General features: G+C 34.5%; 1 protein-coding gene across 5 annotated transcripts in view; it reads left to right on the forward strand.

Moving 5' to 3' along the window:
- WDR27 (WD repeat domain 27) overlaps positions 1–17893 on the forward strand; it is a 243228-nt gene that overhangs the window by 107650 nt on the left and 117685 nt on the right. For 4 of the 5 annotated variants that reach the window (XM_031937458.1, XM_031937459.1, XM_031937460.1 and 1 more), the window contains one exon: positions 2353–2455. In XM_031937458.1, coding sequence (XP_031793318.1) covers positions 2353–2455 — 103 coding nt within the window. Of the gene's footprint in view, positions 1–413; positions 531–2352; positions 2456–17893 lie in introns of those variants that run through there. The other variant, XR_004229384.1, reaches the window with a different exon arrangement.

Consider the following 17893-nt stretch of genomic DNA (forward strand, 5'->3'; position numbering starts at 1 on the left):
TAAGCCCTTTATTCTTTTGGTGATAAGATGATCATTCTCAGATATAACTAGTTACATGTTGTAGACAGGGTGAAATAGAGTACAAACACCATTTGTATGCCACAAATTCAAGAATCTGGAGCTCAGAGATTCTTGAGACAGTTTCTTATCTGATAATCATATCAATTCTCTGAAGAGACTAAATATCCTTTTGAGAGATCATGTGTCTATGATGATTCTGATCTTCATACTTGACCCAATATACCATGATTTATCTAATGATTCTGACCTGCCATGGCAATATAGGTAATAGATCATGCTGGAGATAAATACTGTCAGCATAATGACCATTGAGTCCCTAAGGGTGTAAGGGAGTTGAAGTAATATATGATTTTTTATGAACTAATTCTTCACAATTCTTTAACTGAATGCAGCACATCTTTAAGAGAATAGAGAAAAAAAATCCAATTTCTTAAATGGTTACTTTCATGAAGGAAATCCGAACTCTGCCAATATTAAAGCTTCCAGGGTATGCTGGAGTCAACTGCTCTGTAAGTTTCTCCTGTTTGTTATCTGGGTTATTGACCTTGTTTCTTGTATATCTATTCTCTTAGGAGTTCTAGTATTTTAGTATAATTCAATGAGTGGTTAATATATATAAAAGAATTAGAATGTGATTCCTATGTTTTTAGTGACTGTGACCAATATATTTTAATATGTAATTTTTATGAAAGGGCTTTATTAAATGAGATGTTTAGACATTTCAATACCTGACATTAATTGATCAGCTCAATGTTTATGGCCTGTTAAAAGTCACTGGGTTTCCTTTCAAAAACCTTAATTAATAGTTAAAAATTCCTCTGCAGTAATAGCAGTTTTGGCATCTATCTTACAGGGTTCTTATGAGGCTCAAGTGAGATAATTATGAAGCTCTTAACACTGTGCCTGGCACATGGTAGACAGTTAATAAATTCTTGTTCCTTTCACTTCCCCCCAGTCACATAATAGTAAAAATGAAAGCCAATATTTATACAACATTTTAAAGTTTGCAGAGAGCCATATATTTATTATTTTATCTTCACAAAAACCCTGGGTGGTAGGTGCTATTATTATTATTACCATTTTGTAGATGAGAAAACTGTGGCAAACAAAGGTTGAATGTTTTGCCCAAAGGCACACAGACCTGGTGAGACAGAGAGAGAGAGAATTTGAACTCATCTTTCTGACTTCAAGTCCAAGGCTATAGCCACTGGACAATTTACCCGTCTGGGTAGACCATAAATCAAGCCTGGGTAAGTTATTTGGTTAAACACAAATCTGGGAAACTCAAGGACAAAGTTCATGTTGTATATATCCTAAATAATCCTTGTGGTTCTATACTCAGCAGGATGTTAATTACATTGTAAGCTTTCATAAAGTAGTTGATTGATTCATTGATTGAAAAGGGCCTTAATAGGTCATTATAGCCATTTCATCATCCCTCAAAAGTTGTGCTTAAATGAATGATTCTCATTCCAGTTTTAAAAAGATTTCCTGTTATCCCAAGAATGTCTAGAAGTTTCCAGGACAAAATTAAATTGATTTCACTAGAATGTTTTAAATAAATAAATGCTATACAGCACTTCTGTGAATAGGATTATGAAATGAAACAAATGCTGCTTCATGTTTTAATTATATGTAGCTAGTCCAAAAAGGCTTGTAAATTATTTGTCTAAATGGTTCAAGATAGGAAAGTGTTTTATTATTGTTCATTTGCTTCATTTGTGTCTGACTCTGTGACCCCATTTGACACTTTCTTGGAAAAGATCTTGGAAGGAATGGCCATTTCCTTTTACAACTTATTTTATAGAAAAGGAACTGAGGCAAACAGGTTTAAATGACTTGTTCATTCTTAAGCTAGTAAATTCTTGATGCCAGTTTTGAACTCAGGAAGAGTCTTTCTGACTCCAGGTATAGAACTTTATACATTGCACCACCCAGCTACTGGAAAATTATTTATCTCATTAAAAAATCTTTAGGATAACATATTCCTAATTATCCTTACTATCAAAAAGTTCTTCCTTCTCTGTAGAAATGGAAAATTTCAACTGTAGGCCATTTAGAAAGCAAGTGATCTTTAGTTTGCAACCAGGAAAAGAGGGGGAACAATTTGACATCTGTCAACAGGTGTGCTGCCTGAGATGAGCCCAATTAATTGATTTTCATGTTCTAAAATAGAAAAAAAAGTGCTAAAACAACTGAGTAATTTCTTTCTTTTTTTCCATTTAATTTTTATTATATCAACAAAACAGTGACTGTTTTAAACTTTATCATTAATTTTATAAACTTTATCATGAACTTGATTATTTTCAGTGTTTCTGTTTGATTTTGTAGGTGTGAACGCCGTTTTGAAGGACATCTTAACCGCTGCCATCCCTGTGCAATTTCCATCAGTCCTTGTGGGAGATATATAGCCTGTGGATCAGAGGACAAACATGTATGTGTTTCAAATTATTTAAACTTGAAATCTTTGGGTAGATAAAGTATTGTTTGGGACTAAAGAATAAAGACCTCTCTGTGGAGAAGGAATTGGATAAAATAATTTTCTATCCTGAATATTGACTTTGAATATGAGACTATATTTCATCGATATATAAGGTTTTTTTTTTTTTTTTAAACAAGACCTCTGATTTCTTTGATGTGGGGAACTCTACTGAGAAAACTGATCTCCTGCCCATGTATTCTCTTTGCCCTAATATCTTAAAGAGTTGCCTGGATATACTACAAGGGTAAACATAACCAGTTTGGTCAAAGATGAAACTTAAACTTCAGGCTTCTTGGATCTTTTGGTCAGCCTTCTATGCTCCATATTTTAAAATACCATGATATTTTAATATCATTCCAGAAAACCCCATATTTTTTATTTTAATGATGTGTAATAGAAGTTTGACATATATTTTTTCTCCTCTACAATTTCTTGCTCAACTTCTATTAGGTTTTTCCTCTGTCTAGAAACATACTGATTTCTCTCGTAGGCTAAGAATCGCAACAACTAAAACAACTTATCATGACTGCCATATTACTAGATTGCCAATATATCTTTGCTCCCTTTTGCTTCTATTGCCAACTTGTAGGATGGGCAATCAACTGCATGGGCAATTCCTTTCATTCCCTCTTCATCCATCCACTCCTTGATACAACACTTTCTGACCTCTATTTTAGTCACTGTACTGGAATTGTTCTTTCTAAGATCAAGAAAAGTGACCTTTTCATTTCATTCATTGTCTCTATCTTTAGTCTCTTTGACCTGTTTGCATTTGACAGTTATTTCCTCTTTGACTTTCTTTTTCCCTTGGGTTTTCACTGCTTTTTTTTCTTTTTCTTTTCCTCTTTCCTTTGTCCTCCCATGTCCAAACTGTTGCTAAGGCTTGCGGGCTTCACTTTTGCAACATCTCTTGGATGCATCCCCTTCTCTCCTCTGACACTTCCACCACTGGTGAAAGCCCTCACCTACTCCAACCTGAAATATTTCAAAAGCCTGCTGGTGGGTCTACCTGCTTCAATTCTCTCCCCACTTCAATCATCTATCCTTCATTCACTCATTAAAGTTCTGATCTAATCATGTCACCTCTCAATAAACTCTTGAGACTCTCTACTGATAATAGGGAGTCTCTTCAAATCCTCTTTGACACTCACAGCCCTTCATGACTTAGTCCCCTTCTTTTTCAGTCTTCTTACATCTTACTTCCTAGTCATGTATTCTGTGATCCAGTGATGTAGCCTCTAGACTTCTTATGAAGACCAAATCAGATGATAAATTAAGTGCTTTATATCCCTTAAGCCCAGCTTTTTATTCTTAAACCATGGTTCTTGATCACATATGGGGTCTTATAACTGAATGTGGGGATCATGAAATTATGGTTTATTATGTAAATGATGGATACCCATTTTATATGTCTGTATATATCCAGGATCATGTAAAAATTTCTTGGGAGTAAAGGGATTGTAGTGGAAAAAGTTTAAGAATCTTTGCCTTAAAACACGTTTTAAGGCAAAGATTCTTAAACTTCAATGATAATAGAATGATAGTGATTACTGTTATTATTATCTTTGTAATCAGTTATTAACTTAAACTTCCCACAATCACTTTATAAATTATAGCTATATCTAATAAATGACTTTAATACTGACAGTCCAATCTCCATTAAAATTCTTTCTAATTATTAGTAATTTTTTTATATATTGTATTTAATTATCAGTATATTCCTTTTTTATACATGTAGTATAGATCTTTCTCTTTATAAATTTACTAAAATACCTGCCAATGTGTTATATATGCATATATACATATATTTAAATGTATTATATGTGTTTTACATTGTAAATTTGTTATATATACATGTATATATATATATATATTTTTAAATGTATTACAATACATAACTATTTTGTATATATGTACAAAATTTCTCTACTTTGATGCTCTTTCATGATTTGGAGTTGAGCCTTTTCATCTACCTACTTACCTATCTATTTATTTTTAAAGTTTGCATAAGTAAAACAAAAAAATTTCTCTGCCTGGTCCCAGTATGAAAAATTTGGGGTATTCGCTGGAAACTGGAAAGAGGCAAATAATTTGCTTTCCGGTGGGGAATAAGTCCTAAATTAGAGTTATTCATGAGGACAATATTGGCTGCCCTTGAAAACAGTCATTCAGTTAGTCAATAAATGTTTACTAAATGCCTTCTGTTATCATGCTTGATATCATTATCATGTTATCACTTTCTAAGTAATGGAGATGCAAATAAGAGAAAAATACTTCTTTCAGGAGTGAGAAGATAAAACACAAAAGGATGCTGACAATTCAGGGGATTGGGAGTGAATGGATGAATTGTGAAAAGTCCATAGGTTCCCCTTTTCTGGAAGTCTTTAAGCAAGTGCCACTAAATCCTTGCCTGGTAGACCATAGATCTTGTTCTAGTAAAAGTTGAAATAGACAGCGTCTTCTAACTCTGAAATTCTGTGAAACTCTTGAAGATCCCAGCAAACTGTATTGTACGTAATTTAAGAATAGACAGAATCAAAATAAAAAGATAATTATTGCTTTAAAAAATAACCATTATATTGTAATGGTTCAGAGGTAAAAATATTTTCTACTGACTTAAATTAAAAAAATTAATCTGAAGTATTGAAAATAAAAATTCTAGAAAGGATGTTTCAAACTGAACTGTGGTCAACCCACAATATGCAATTGAATTCCTGTAGCAATCTGATACCTGAAAATTCCTGCAGATGATTTCAGTGCCAAGGGACTGCCCTAGATTCCATAGGTATACTGACTTCCTGCAGGTATCTGCCTACACCCAGGAAAAAGAAAGGCAGCCAAACACACATTTTTACTCTGTGGATGTAAATCAGGCTTTAAATTTAAATATTGCTTTCATATTTCTTCAATTGCAATCATTCTCATCTCACAATTCTTGTATCCAAGTAAGTATTTGTTTTGTAGATATGGAAACAGAATTGAAATGAGAATTCAGATATATTTTATTGATTGCTTAATCCACAATGCCATGTGTTCTCTTAGTGTCACTCTTAGTGTCAGCTTAATGTAACTTAGTTAATAACCGCCTACTCTTGTTAATAGTGATACAAGGAAGTAAGGCAAAGAAAAAAGCCCTATCAATAGTTTCCAGTCTAATATTAAGTCATATTATAAAAGAGCCAGAAAGTAGTTCCTAGGCAACATATAAGGAAATCTTTGATGGAACAGATTCAGACTTTGGAGAATTTAAAAAAGGAAAGAGTATTGCAGGATGACTTTTGTCAAGAAAGTCTTCATGGAGGTAATGTCTTGGCCTGAACCTTGAAAGAAGTATGGTATTTTGATTTGTTTTTGTATTGGCCTTGCTTTCTCCATTTGTAAGAAAGGGAGGCTGTTAACTTAGATAATTTTTGATATTCCTTTGAGTCCTGAAATTATATGACTCTATGTCTGTCCAAGTGGAGTGTAGAAAGTATTTTAGAGCAAAGGAATAAATTCACAGTCAGGAAGAACTCACATATTTATTTTCCCAGACAGGTATGCAGTATGGTGAGTAGAATGCTGATTTTAAAGAGGGGAGACATGAGTTCAAGTTCTGTCTCAAACAGCACAACTAATTGTAACTCTGGCCAGGTCACTTACTCTCTCTTAGCATCAGTTTTCTCCATCTATAAAATGATGAAGATAATGGCTTTTACCTCAAAGTGTCATGAAGGCTCAAATGATACATTTAAAGCACTTTGCAAACCTTAAAACCACATGTAAATGTAATCTATTATTGTTAATAATATTGATAGAGCACCTTTTTTGTCTAAGGCATTGTATTGAGTGATGGGGAAATACAAAATCACATAAGATATAACTCCTGTCCTCCAAGGGCTTACAACGGAATGGGCATACATGCATACAAACTGAGGTAGTATAAATGCTACACAATTAGAATTGTTCTCTCCTCAAATTTTTCTTAGGGTATGTTTGAATTTCTTTATTCATCACCTTTTTACCTTGACTCCCATTCCTTTTATACTAGGCATCCCTCCTATTCTAGTTTAAGCTATTTGAGGTCTGTCTCTACATCTTTGTTTCTCTGTCTCTAATTGTCTATCTGTTTCTGTGTGTGTGTATGTGTGTGTGTGTGTGTGTGTGTGTGTGTGTGTGTGTGTGTCTTTTCTCCCTCTCCCCCTCTTTCTCTCTGAAATATGCTGATTTTCATCTTTGTATCCTTAAATTTTAGTATTTTATGAATGCCAGAAGGAGCTGGAGAATTCCAAGAAGCAAGTTCTAGGGAACTAGCTGAAACATATAAAATTCAAAAAACAAAAAATTAAAACATTTGTCCGTAATATTCTCTTTAAAATGTAATGTTCTCTGTTGAGGTTTTCTTGGGGTTTCTGGGAGCAGTCTTCGGTTCAGTTCAGTAATCACCACCCAAGTAGCCAGGGGTTAAAGTCCAAATCCTTTATTGTCTCCTTCAAAGTCTTGTTTACCTTCACTTGGGGCTCCACTGGTTTTTTTTGGAGATCTATCTCTCTCCTTGGTTTCAAGAGCTTGAGCTCCCATCTGCCTTCTCTGTCCTCTGAATCTCTCCGAATTCAAAGGTTTGTTCTTCAGCCTCCAGACACCACAAAGATGGAAGATGGAATGAATCTGTCTCGGCCTCCAAGAGCTTCTAGTGTGCTTGTCCTTTTTGGCCCTGAGAGCTTCTACTTTATAAGCTCCACACTGAGTATAAACCAATCATTATATCACTAGGAAACCATTATTTGTTGTAGGATTAAATCAATGCTAAACTAGATTTAACCATTGTCTCCTCAATTCCACTTAGTACCTTGTTTCTAGTTCTGGTCCATAACATTTCCTTGTAGGATTAAATCAATCATACTGAACCATGTTAAATTAGATAACTACTGTCTCTTTCAATTCCACTGACTTAGTACCTTGTAAGAATCCTTTGTTTCAAGTTCAGAGTTCTGGCCCATAACATTTGTCCAGATTACACAGGTAATGCATTTCAGAAATAGTATTTGAACTTAGATTTTCCTGATTACAAGCCAAGAATTAAATCTTCTACTTCATTCTGACTTTCTTGCTGATGGTATATACTTAATAAATGTACTAGATAAATCAGGTGAGTGGAATAAATCAAATAAAATAGGTGTTTAAGAATAAGGAAAAATTCTCGCATGACCAGGCATGATATTATGGAGTGGGGGTTGTAGATAAATGACTGGAGCCTTGAAGGATGGATATAGATAGAGATGGTGAAGAGGAATGGCAATCCAGAGAATACAATACAGAAAGATACATACTGAGGAATTAAAAAAAATATATTAAGTGCCTATCTGGGCACAAAAGTTCCACCTTGATATTTATTTATTTATTATTATTATTTTCCCCAATCAACTTTATTTATTTTTTTTAATTAAATAACTTTTTATTGACAAAACCTATGCCAGGGTAATTTTTTACATTATCTCTTGCACTCACTTCTATTCCGATTTTTCCCCTCCCTCCCTCCCTCCACCCTCTCCCCAAAAATGGCAAGCAGTCCTATACATGTTAAATAGATTACAGTAGATCTTGGATACAATATATGTGTGCAGAACCGAACAGTTTTCTTGTTGCTCAGGGAGAATTGGATTTAGAAAGTATAAATAACCTGGGAAGAAGACAAAAATGCCAACAGTTTACATTCATTTCCTAGTGTTCTTTCTTTGGGAGTAGCTGCTTTTGTCCATCCTTGATCAATTGAAACTAAGTTAGATCTTGTCTTTGTTGAAGAAATCCACTTCCATCAGAATACATCCTCATACAGTATCGCTGTTGAGGTATATAATGATTTCCTGGTTCTGCTCATTTCGCTCAGCATCAGTTCATGTAAGTCTCGCTAATCCTCTCTGTATTCATCCTGCTGGTCGTTTCTTACAGAACAATAATATTCCATAACATTCATATACCACAACTTACTCAACCATTCTCCAATTGATCCACCTTGATATTTAATCATGATAACCCTGACTCCTTGATGGTGTTCTTAACAAAGGGTAATCTGGTTAATTCTAAGTTGGAAAAACTTTCCATATGACTCTTGCTGTTTGAATGAGGATCAACAAGTAAGGAAAGGAAAACATCACTAGAAGGTTTTTTAACCATGTCGTCATGATGATTTTACTTAATTGAATGTTTCCATGACTCAGAAGCAGATTGCAAGCCACCTGTGCCTTCTCATTCTGTGTTTTTATTGTCAATATTCCTTATACCAACTTCAGATAGGAGCTTCTCAATGAAGTGGAGGATTTCTTTTTCTTTTTTACTTTTTACATCTCATGGGTACCAAGACAACACCTTGAGAACTGTGAATTAAAGAGCAGAGAGCAGTCGGGAGTTGAAATGGATAACTATGGGATCACATAGGAGAGGAGGAAGGTGTAATCAGAACACAGCCTGAAACAGTACTGGGAAATGAGGAGTTTGGAGATTTTGAAGAGGGCAAAAGGGAGTGCAAGTTTCAGAACACTGAAGAAGAGGGAAGGGTTGAAGGTTTGTAGCTTCATGTCAGAATTCTAATTAGCAAAATGGAATGCTAATGGACAATGGCAAGGTCTGGTGTATGATAATGCCTTAGATCTCTTACCTCTGCAGTCTGCCATCAACATCATTTTCCTTAAGTGTAAATCTAACTGTCCCATTTCCCCCCTTTGCCACCACCACTCTCAGATCTGTAATCTGAGTTAATCTTTGGATTCTTCACATTCTGCCCCACTTCTACCCATCCAATTATTTCCCATTTGTTATTCTACATTCATAACATTTTTCCCATCCTTCCCTTTCCCTACACTTGCATAGCCATCTATCCCAGTACTTCAGGATCTTTTTTTTAGAAGTAACCATCTACTCATTGGTCTCCTTTCCTCAACTGTCTTCCTTCTTCCATTCATCCTGCACACAGAAGGTGAAGATTAAAGTACAGATTTGACCATCTCTATCCCTCTACTCCAAAAACTCTAATAGCTTCTTACTGTGCCTAGGATAAAATATTTCCAGCCCCAACGCTTCACAATCTTCTTTTACCAGATGTTTTCTGGCTTATTATATGTTGAATTCCAGTCAAACTAGTCTCCATGCCTCAACATTGGCTAAATCCTATATCTGGAATGCAATCTTTTCTTCTCCTTGCTTCTTAGAAATCCTTGCTTCCTTGAAAACTCAACTTAAATACAATCTCATTCATGAGACTTTTCCAGTGCTCTCCTCAAATTACTTTGTAATTAATATATATATTGCTGTTATTCAGTCATTCATTCATGTTTGACTTTTTGTGATCCCATGGATCCTAGCATGTCAATATTATTCATGAGGTTTTCTTGGCAAAGATATTGGAATTGTTTATTATTTCCCTCTTCAGTGGCAAACAGAGGTTTAGTGACTTGCTTAAGATCACCCAACTAGTAAATGTCTGATTTGAACACAGGTTTCTTGATTTCAGGTTCAGTGCGTTAGCACAGCTATTGAGCTGACTATATTATATTTATATAAATTCAGCATTTACACATATGTCCTGGGTTTTTCCCCTAATATAGCATAAGCCTTTTTGAGGCAGGGACAGCATGTAGCACAGTATAGGCACTTACATGTTGATTTTTCAGTCAATTTGGGTGACTCTTTACAACATTTAAATTTTTGCAGTAAATGTTAATTCATGGTCAACTCTTTTTACCTCCTTATATTTCCCATGAAACACCTCAAAATGCAAACTGATTTTCTATTAAGCAGCCTCCTTCCACTACTTCAGGAAAAGCAATGAAGTGCTGCAAAAGGAAGCATTAAGGATCACACCACTTTTAGACTGTAAAGATTAATTATTTTGTTGATAAACTACAGGGAGACCTTTCTTGCCAAATCAGTGAGTTGATAACAGTACTGTAGAAATTTAAGCATGAACACATTGACATTCTCACTACAAATGACATGAGAAGAAGTAAACAACATTTCTTGCCAGATCACTGAATTGATAACAGTGCTGTAGAAAATGAAGCATGAACACATTGACATTCTCACTATAAATGACACGAGAAAAAGTAAACAACTTGTAGCTCAGTGGGAAGAGAACGCTTCAATTTTCCTCAGAGTAAAAAGAGAGGAATTGGCAGATTGATTTCATCACGCACCCAAAGGCAACAAGAAGCATAGTTTCATGGGATGGTTGGTCTTTTTGACTTAACAGTGCTGATGACAAATATAAATAGGCCACCCTGAAGATAATTGCAGTTGATGTGCAAACATCTGTTACAGAGGATGAGGAAAGAGAAGAATTTGATGAAGAATTTGATGAGACCTCTCCAAACCAAGTGAACATATACCTTGGTACTAAATGCCTTCATTCTGAGTGTTGGCGCAAGCATATGAAAAATATGCCAAAAAATGAGATTTAGGATTGAGAAATGAAAAAGACCAAAAACTTGTTTGTTGTCTAAAAAATCTTTATGTTTGTGTATTATTTCTTCTAGAAGGTAACTGGAAGAGTTGGAAAGTGTAGAACACCATGCAACAACACCCAAAATAGAAACTAACTACATCTTGACAGATAGGAAACAGCAGCAATGTGGCATTCCAGAAAGGGCATTGGTTTTGGAAACCTGGCTTCATATCTAACCTCTGTTGTTCACTCTTTGTGGGACTATGGGCAAGTCATTTAAACTGTGTGCTTTCTTGATTTCCTTGTCTATCAAATGAGGAGATTGGGGGGGGGTAGGAGTGAAGAATTTATATGAAACTTATTATGTGCTGGGCACTGTGCTAAGTGCTTTATTTCATTTGATCCTCATAACAGCCTTTCAAGGCAGGTGCTAATATATTCATTTTACAAATGAGAAAACTGAGGCAAGCAGAGGTTAAAAGGCTTGCTTAGAGTCACAGATCTAGAAATATGAGATCAGATTTGAATTCAGGTCTTTCTGCTTTAGTCCTATCCTCTATCCATTGTACCACTTACTATTTGTAATAGGTGGCTTCTAAAAACTATTCTAATTCTATGATGATCAATAAATATTTAAACACTTGACATATGATATGCACTTGCTAGGCACTAAAGATGCAAAGCTAAAAGCAAGGTTTATTTTCAAGTAGCATATATTCTATTTTGGAGACAAAATACATATATGGGTGTGTGTGTATATATGTGAATATATACATTATATATGATTTTAATACAATATATATAAAGCAATTTTTGATACTAGCTGCTGGGAATGGGGTTGGGAATCAGAAAACATGTCATATGAAAAGATCACGTTTGAGTCAAATATTGAAAGAAATTTGTGATTCCAAGAGACAGAGGTGAGAAGAAATATCATTCTAGTAATGAGTTGAGCCAGGTACAGAGATGGAAGATGGGTTCATTTTTTTTTTTTACATGAAGAATAGAAGACTGGATCATACAACGTACCAGGGAGACAACTATGTAACTTAGGCTGAAAAAAATTCCTTTAATGTATATTAAATTCCTGATTATGATTCTACCTCCTTCCCCAAATTATAAGAGCTTTATAAGGACACTTATAAAGTTGGGACAATAAGACTCTGCTTCTAAGGTGGTCCTTGATTGATTTACAAATAAAGCCAGGGGCAAGAGCAAAATGCTAGGTGAAGTACTCAGGAACATTGCAATTTCCTTTATTATACATACTTGACAGTTTTTTTCATGTTGTATTTTGTCTAGCACAAACCTCACTGTTCTTTTTTCACTTAAATTGAAGTAAATTATAACTATGGTATCCTTCTGTTCTCTCTAAGCCTAGAAATCCTGTCTATTAAGAAAAATTGGGTTATTGTTTATAAAACCATGCAGAGCCATTTTTGTTAAATTGAGTCTTTTTCTAGACATTCAGTTACTTTTCCTTAAATAGTGGGATACAGGATGTATTTAGGGAAGACTAGTACTTCTAGTGTAAGGGTTCCTGAGCCCTTTTCAAAGCTGCTTTCTACTTTTGATCCATCTAACTCTCACCTGTGATTCTATAAGAAACTATAGCATGCAAAGGCCACACTCCAATAAGTCATTTCAGCATATGGGCTAAACCAGGATGCAGGTAATTCAAGTGTTCATTCTCTTACTATTTCCATATTAATCTTTGTTATTTGCTATTTAGTTCTATCCTTCCCAGTCCACAAATTGTTCTCTTTAGTAGAGAAAACAAAAGCAAAACTATGAGTTTAGCAGTTATAAAATTTCTCTATTGTTATTAGTAAAATGTCTTTACTAAGGTCTTACTATTCACAAAGCATTGTACTGAGTTTACAAATAAGCCTCAACAACTATTTCCTCTCAGCAAGCTCACATTCAATGACGTGAGATAACATGGAGAGGAGGTTTTAGCAGCAAGGCAGATGGAAAGGCTCAGTTGTTCTTAAGGTACAATGGCAGGCATAATGGCATTGTTGCACTTTTACTGTCATTTCTATAGGTGAAGCCATATCTATTGTTTCTATTGAACTATTTCATAATGTCAGAGACTTTAGTGGTGAGCTCTTTTCTTTTCTGAATTATTAATAATTATAGCTGCTGAGGATGTAGGGACTGTAGCTCCTGCAGAGTCAGTTACCAGTAATCACCACAAGCATTGCTTCCTGGACTTTGGCTAAGGAAAGAGGCTTGGATGGAAGAAAGGCTGGTGATCTGGGCTTGGGGTATCATTCTTCCTAAGGCTTAAATAGTAATGCTATCCTTTCTTTGAACCTCACTTGATCTCTTGTATAAGATTTATAAAATACCTTTTCCACTTTTTGGTTAAGACAATAATTGATAAGTTTCTAGATTGCTTGGATTTGGCTAAAGAATGGGTGGGAGGGCAAAGGGACCTAGGCTGCTGCTTAAGAAGGTCGAGATAGTTGACTGTACAGACTAGATGAGGAAAGATTATTTTGGCAAGGAGGTAACTTAATTGAAGGAGTTGGGTTGAATTTGAAATTGTGGGAGTATGCTGTGTTGGCTAGGGGGAGAAGAAAGGGACAAATTTAAAAGGGATTTTTTTGTCTAAACTTGAGGGTACCAATTTTAAGATTGTTTAGGTAGAATAGTGTCTTGTGATGATAACTATATTTCTATCAGTAAGTAGTTGATATGTATGATGGTTTCCATGCTCTTCTCTATTAGTGTTTACCCATTTTTTTTATGACCAAGTTAAATCCCACAGCTTTAGAAAGCCTTCTACAGGCATTTTGTTCCCTAATAATTTCTTTCTCTAAATTTTTATAGAGTTCATTTTCAGTACTGTTCATAGATAGATGATAGATGTAGTGACTATCTATAGACATAGCATTTATTAAGCACTTATTATATACTTAGCATTTTTAGTTTAGTTATATTTTTTAACTCTCCAAACCCTAGTTACAAAAATTACTGAAAATAAACAACTATCAAATTTTTCCTATTTTAGCAAAGTGGGAAGCATGTGATTTGCAAATGTACTACAGTGTTTTATATACTGATCGAGCAAATTCTTTGCAAAAGTATTAGCTAATTTTTCAACATTTTGGCAAGTAATCCTTTGTACTCTGCTAGAAAATGGATTATTCTTTTTAAAGAAAATAAGGCTTCACTTTGCCAATCTATTACACCATGGGAATTCTGAGTAAAAGCACATGCCAAACTGTACACAAAATATATACAAGGCATGAGTGTTGCCTTAAAGGAGTATCTTCACATATTAAAAAAAATAACATATTGTTTTAAGCTAATGTTTGAGCTTGCATAATGACAATTATATAAACAGATCTATATTCATCCTTAGTCTCTCCTCTGAGTTTCAGTCTTGAATCACCAGCTGCCTATTGGGCCTTTCCAACTAGGTGTCTTATAAAAGCATTTCAAATTTAATCTGTCTAAATCAGACTCATTATTTTTTTTCCCCACTTCTCTTGTGAACTTTTCCATTTTCCTTCTAGAACACTGCCATCTCTCATGTTCTCAGCCTCAGAATTATCTTTTGAGTCCTTACTTACCCTCACACTCATCCCCCATATCCAATCAGTTGTTAAGTTTTACCTCTACAATTCCTCATCCATCCATCCTTCCATCTATCAGTAAACATTTAGTAAGTACTCACTCTGGAGTGGGTGCCATGGTAGGTTTAATAGAATGCAAAAATAAATGAAAACAATCTTTTCCCCAGGGAGCTTACAATCTATCTGGATAACATAATGCTTGCATATTTATGTATGTGTATATATAATATGTGTAGATTATATGCAAACTATACAAACTCATTTTGTATATAGGAGGAGAAAGACAGTAGTTGGATAGGATCATTAAAGGCTTCATGTAGAATTTGGCACTTGAAGTTGAATCTTGAAGAGAATTAGGAGCTCCTAAGAAGTGGAGTCAGGGAAGAAAAGCCAGTGTGAAGAAATAGAAACAGGAAATAGAATTCCATGTCTATAAGAAAAATAATTTGGTTGGCTCATTTGGTATGTGAGGAAAATGATATGTACTAGGATAGCAGAGATAGGAAGAAGTCAGTTTGTATGTAGCTTCAAGTGCCAAGCAAAGGAGTTTATATTTGGTTCTAACACTAAAAGGAATTTATTGAATAGGAGAGTGACAGGACTCTTTAGAAGAATTGCTTTGATCACTTTGGAAGTGCAATGGGTGGTAGAGTGGAGAGGGGGAAACTAGTGTCAGGGAGATTAATTAGGAGCTATTGCAATGATATAGGTGAGGTTTAATAACATCTTGGATACAAGTAGTTGTAAGTAGGAAGAAGTATGTTGTGAAGAAGAGATGTTGTCAAGATAGAAGTGATGAGATTGGCAATTGATTGGATATGTGGTATGAGCAAAAGGGAAATGTTGATGATGACACCAAAGTTACAAATTTGGGTTACTACAGGGATGGTGTACCCTAGGTAGGCATAGGAAAGTCCTAAAGGAGCTGTGTTTTGGGGAAGAAATAATGAGTTCTATTTTGCATATTTTAAGTATACAATATCTTTGTGACATTCAATTCAAAATGCATAGTTAGAAAATTGGTTGATAAAAGCTCTCATTCTGATTCAGAATCAGAAAACATGAATTCAACTTTTACCTCGGACCCTCACTAGGTCTATGATCCTGGACAAATTTCTCTCGGCCTCAGTTCATTATCTGTAAAAGAGGGATAATGATAATACCTACCCCATCATGTTTTTTTTATTTTGGTCAGTTTTATTTACTCATTTTTCCAGCCTCTCTTTCAGATTTTTTTTTTTTTGGCTAGGATCAGGTTCCCCTCTCCCTATCCTCTTGGGTATAGTGGGCAGACCTTATTTGGTGTTGTCTCCTGTGTAGTATGTATGCTGTTACCTCTGCAGTTCTACATGGGGTAGCTAGCTAGGACAAGAGCCCATCCTCTGCCACAATCCCTAGTTCGTGTTTCCCGCTTCTTGTGGTCCAGCATGGATATTGACCTGTTTCCTCCTCTTTGCAGAATTCCTAATTGATAGTTGTCCTTTCCTTACTATGTCTGTGACAAACTTCAGTCAGATGTAAATTGTTCTGATTTCAAATTAAATTCTCTTTTTCAGACGCTATGCGTATTCTGTATCTTGCTATAGGACTGAAGTGTGAAGGTGTGAAAGTAATTCTAAGGTCTGTTTCCCTTTACAGTAGCCTATTTGGGTATTAGTTTTCTTCCCTACTCTGGAAAGCCAGGGCCAAGGTCCTACTAGCTTCAAGTTCTCTTCTTGGGAGCTCATGCTAGTCTTCTGTCTCTCATGGAATATGCTTTTCTGAGTACCATGTTCTGTTGGTTGCCTATTTTTTGTGTAGTCCTCTACTGAAATGAGGACCTAATAATGTATTGTTCTATTTTTTTTTTTTTGCTCATTCTTCCACTAAGTGTTCTTTTACAACTTTGCTATGATATTGATGGGAGAGTTGGATTTCTCTAAGACCTTTATGATACCATCTTAATCAGAACGGAAAAGGAACATTATGATGTCATTCCAAACTAAATGTCTTTTTTTTTTTTTTTTTTTGCTGAGGCAATGGGGTTAAGTGACTTGCCCACAGTCACATAGCTAGGAAGTGTTAAGTGTCTGAGGCCAGATTTAAACTCAAGTCCTCCTGACTTCAGGGCTTTTGCTCTAACTACAGCACCAACTAGTTGCCCCACTAAGATAAGTCTTTAAGAAACAACTGTATCTGTTTAAGAACCATTCTAGTTCTCTCTTTTCATTTTTATGTCTAAATTTTTTTTAGTTTAGTTTAGTTTAGTGGTCTGGACTCTAGGTCTTATCTATTAAAAACACAATTTTTTTCTTTGTATATATATTTAGCCTTGTGTTTGAATTTTACTGTTAGTAAAAACATTCAAAGTTTTCAGACATTAGATCAAAAGAAACTGAAGTTAGTATGTGAAAATCAGACACTGATTTGAAACATACAGGTAAAATGTTTAACATATATAGGATTATTTTCCATCTAGGAGAAGGGGTAGGGGAAAAGAGGGTAAAATTGGAACTCAAGGCTTTGCAAGGGTCAATGTTGAAAAATTATCTATGCATATGTTTTTAAAATAAAAAGTTTTAATAAAAATAATTTTCTCCAGTTAAAAAAAGATAAATATAAGCTATTATTATCATAAATATTGTAAATTATGGATATGAAAAGGAAGTAACATTGACTATAATTGCATTTTTTTATATAAAAGACAGCCCTATACAATTGCCAAACTATTTGCATTGGAAAATTTTACCTACATAGAACAAATGATATATTTTGGGAACATGTATCTTCCCATCAGTCCAGAGACTATGTTACTGCCCTCAGTAAACATTGAGCTGACTATAACGGAATTTCTTAAATATATATACACATATACATACATACCTATATCTGATAATATATATATATCTGTAGATAGATATATAGATAGACATGAAATTCTCAGTTACACTATAATAGTATAGAGAGACATAAACCAAAAAAGGCAGTTTATTGGGAAGCAAAGATGAGATAGTTGATTTCACTTGAAGAAACATTACAATCAGCTGCCATTGTAGTATAGACTTCATCTTTTGGCTTTTAGATATAAATAAAAATATTATACATACAAAAAAGAAATGTACAGGTAAAATATTCTTTAAAAGATGCAAAGGAAGTTCCCATATTAATTGAATCAGTATTTTCCTTATAAAAATAGTTTCACATATGGTATTTAAAAACTGGTTTTGGTTGGATTCTCTAGAAGATAATTATATACACATGTCAATTTTGAGAATTTAAGAGAATGTTCTGAAGGTTTCTAGTTTTCATTTTATTGTATCTTAATTTCTAAGTATTCTGATTCATTTTTGTAGTCAAATCCATAATTTTTAGAATAATTGATAGTTTGATTATTAGTGTTTGCATATA

The sequence above is a fragment of the Sarcophilus harrisii genome, chromosome 4 (genome assembly GCF_902635505.1).
Source record: "Sarcophilus harrisii chromosome 4, mSarHar1.11, whole genome shotgun sequence".
NCBI classification, from domain to species: Eukaryota; Metazoa; Chordata; class Mammalia; order Dasyuromorphia; family Dasyuridae; genus Sarcophilus; species Sarcophilus harrisii.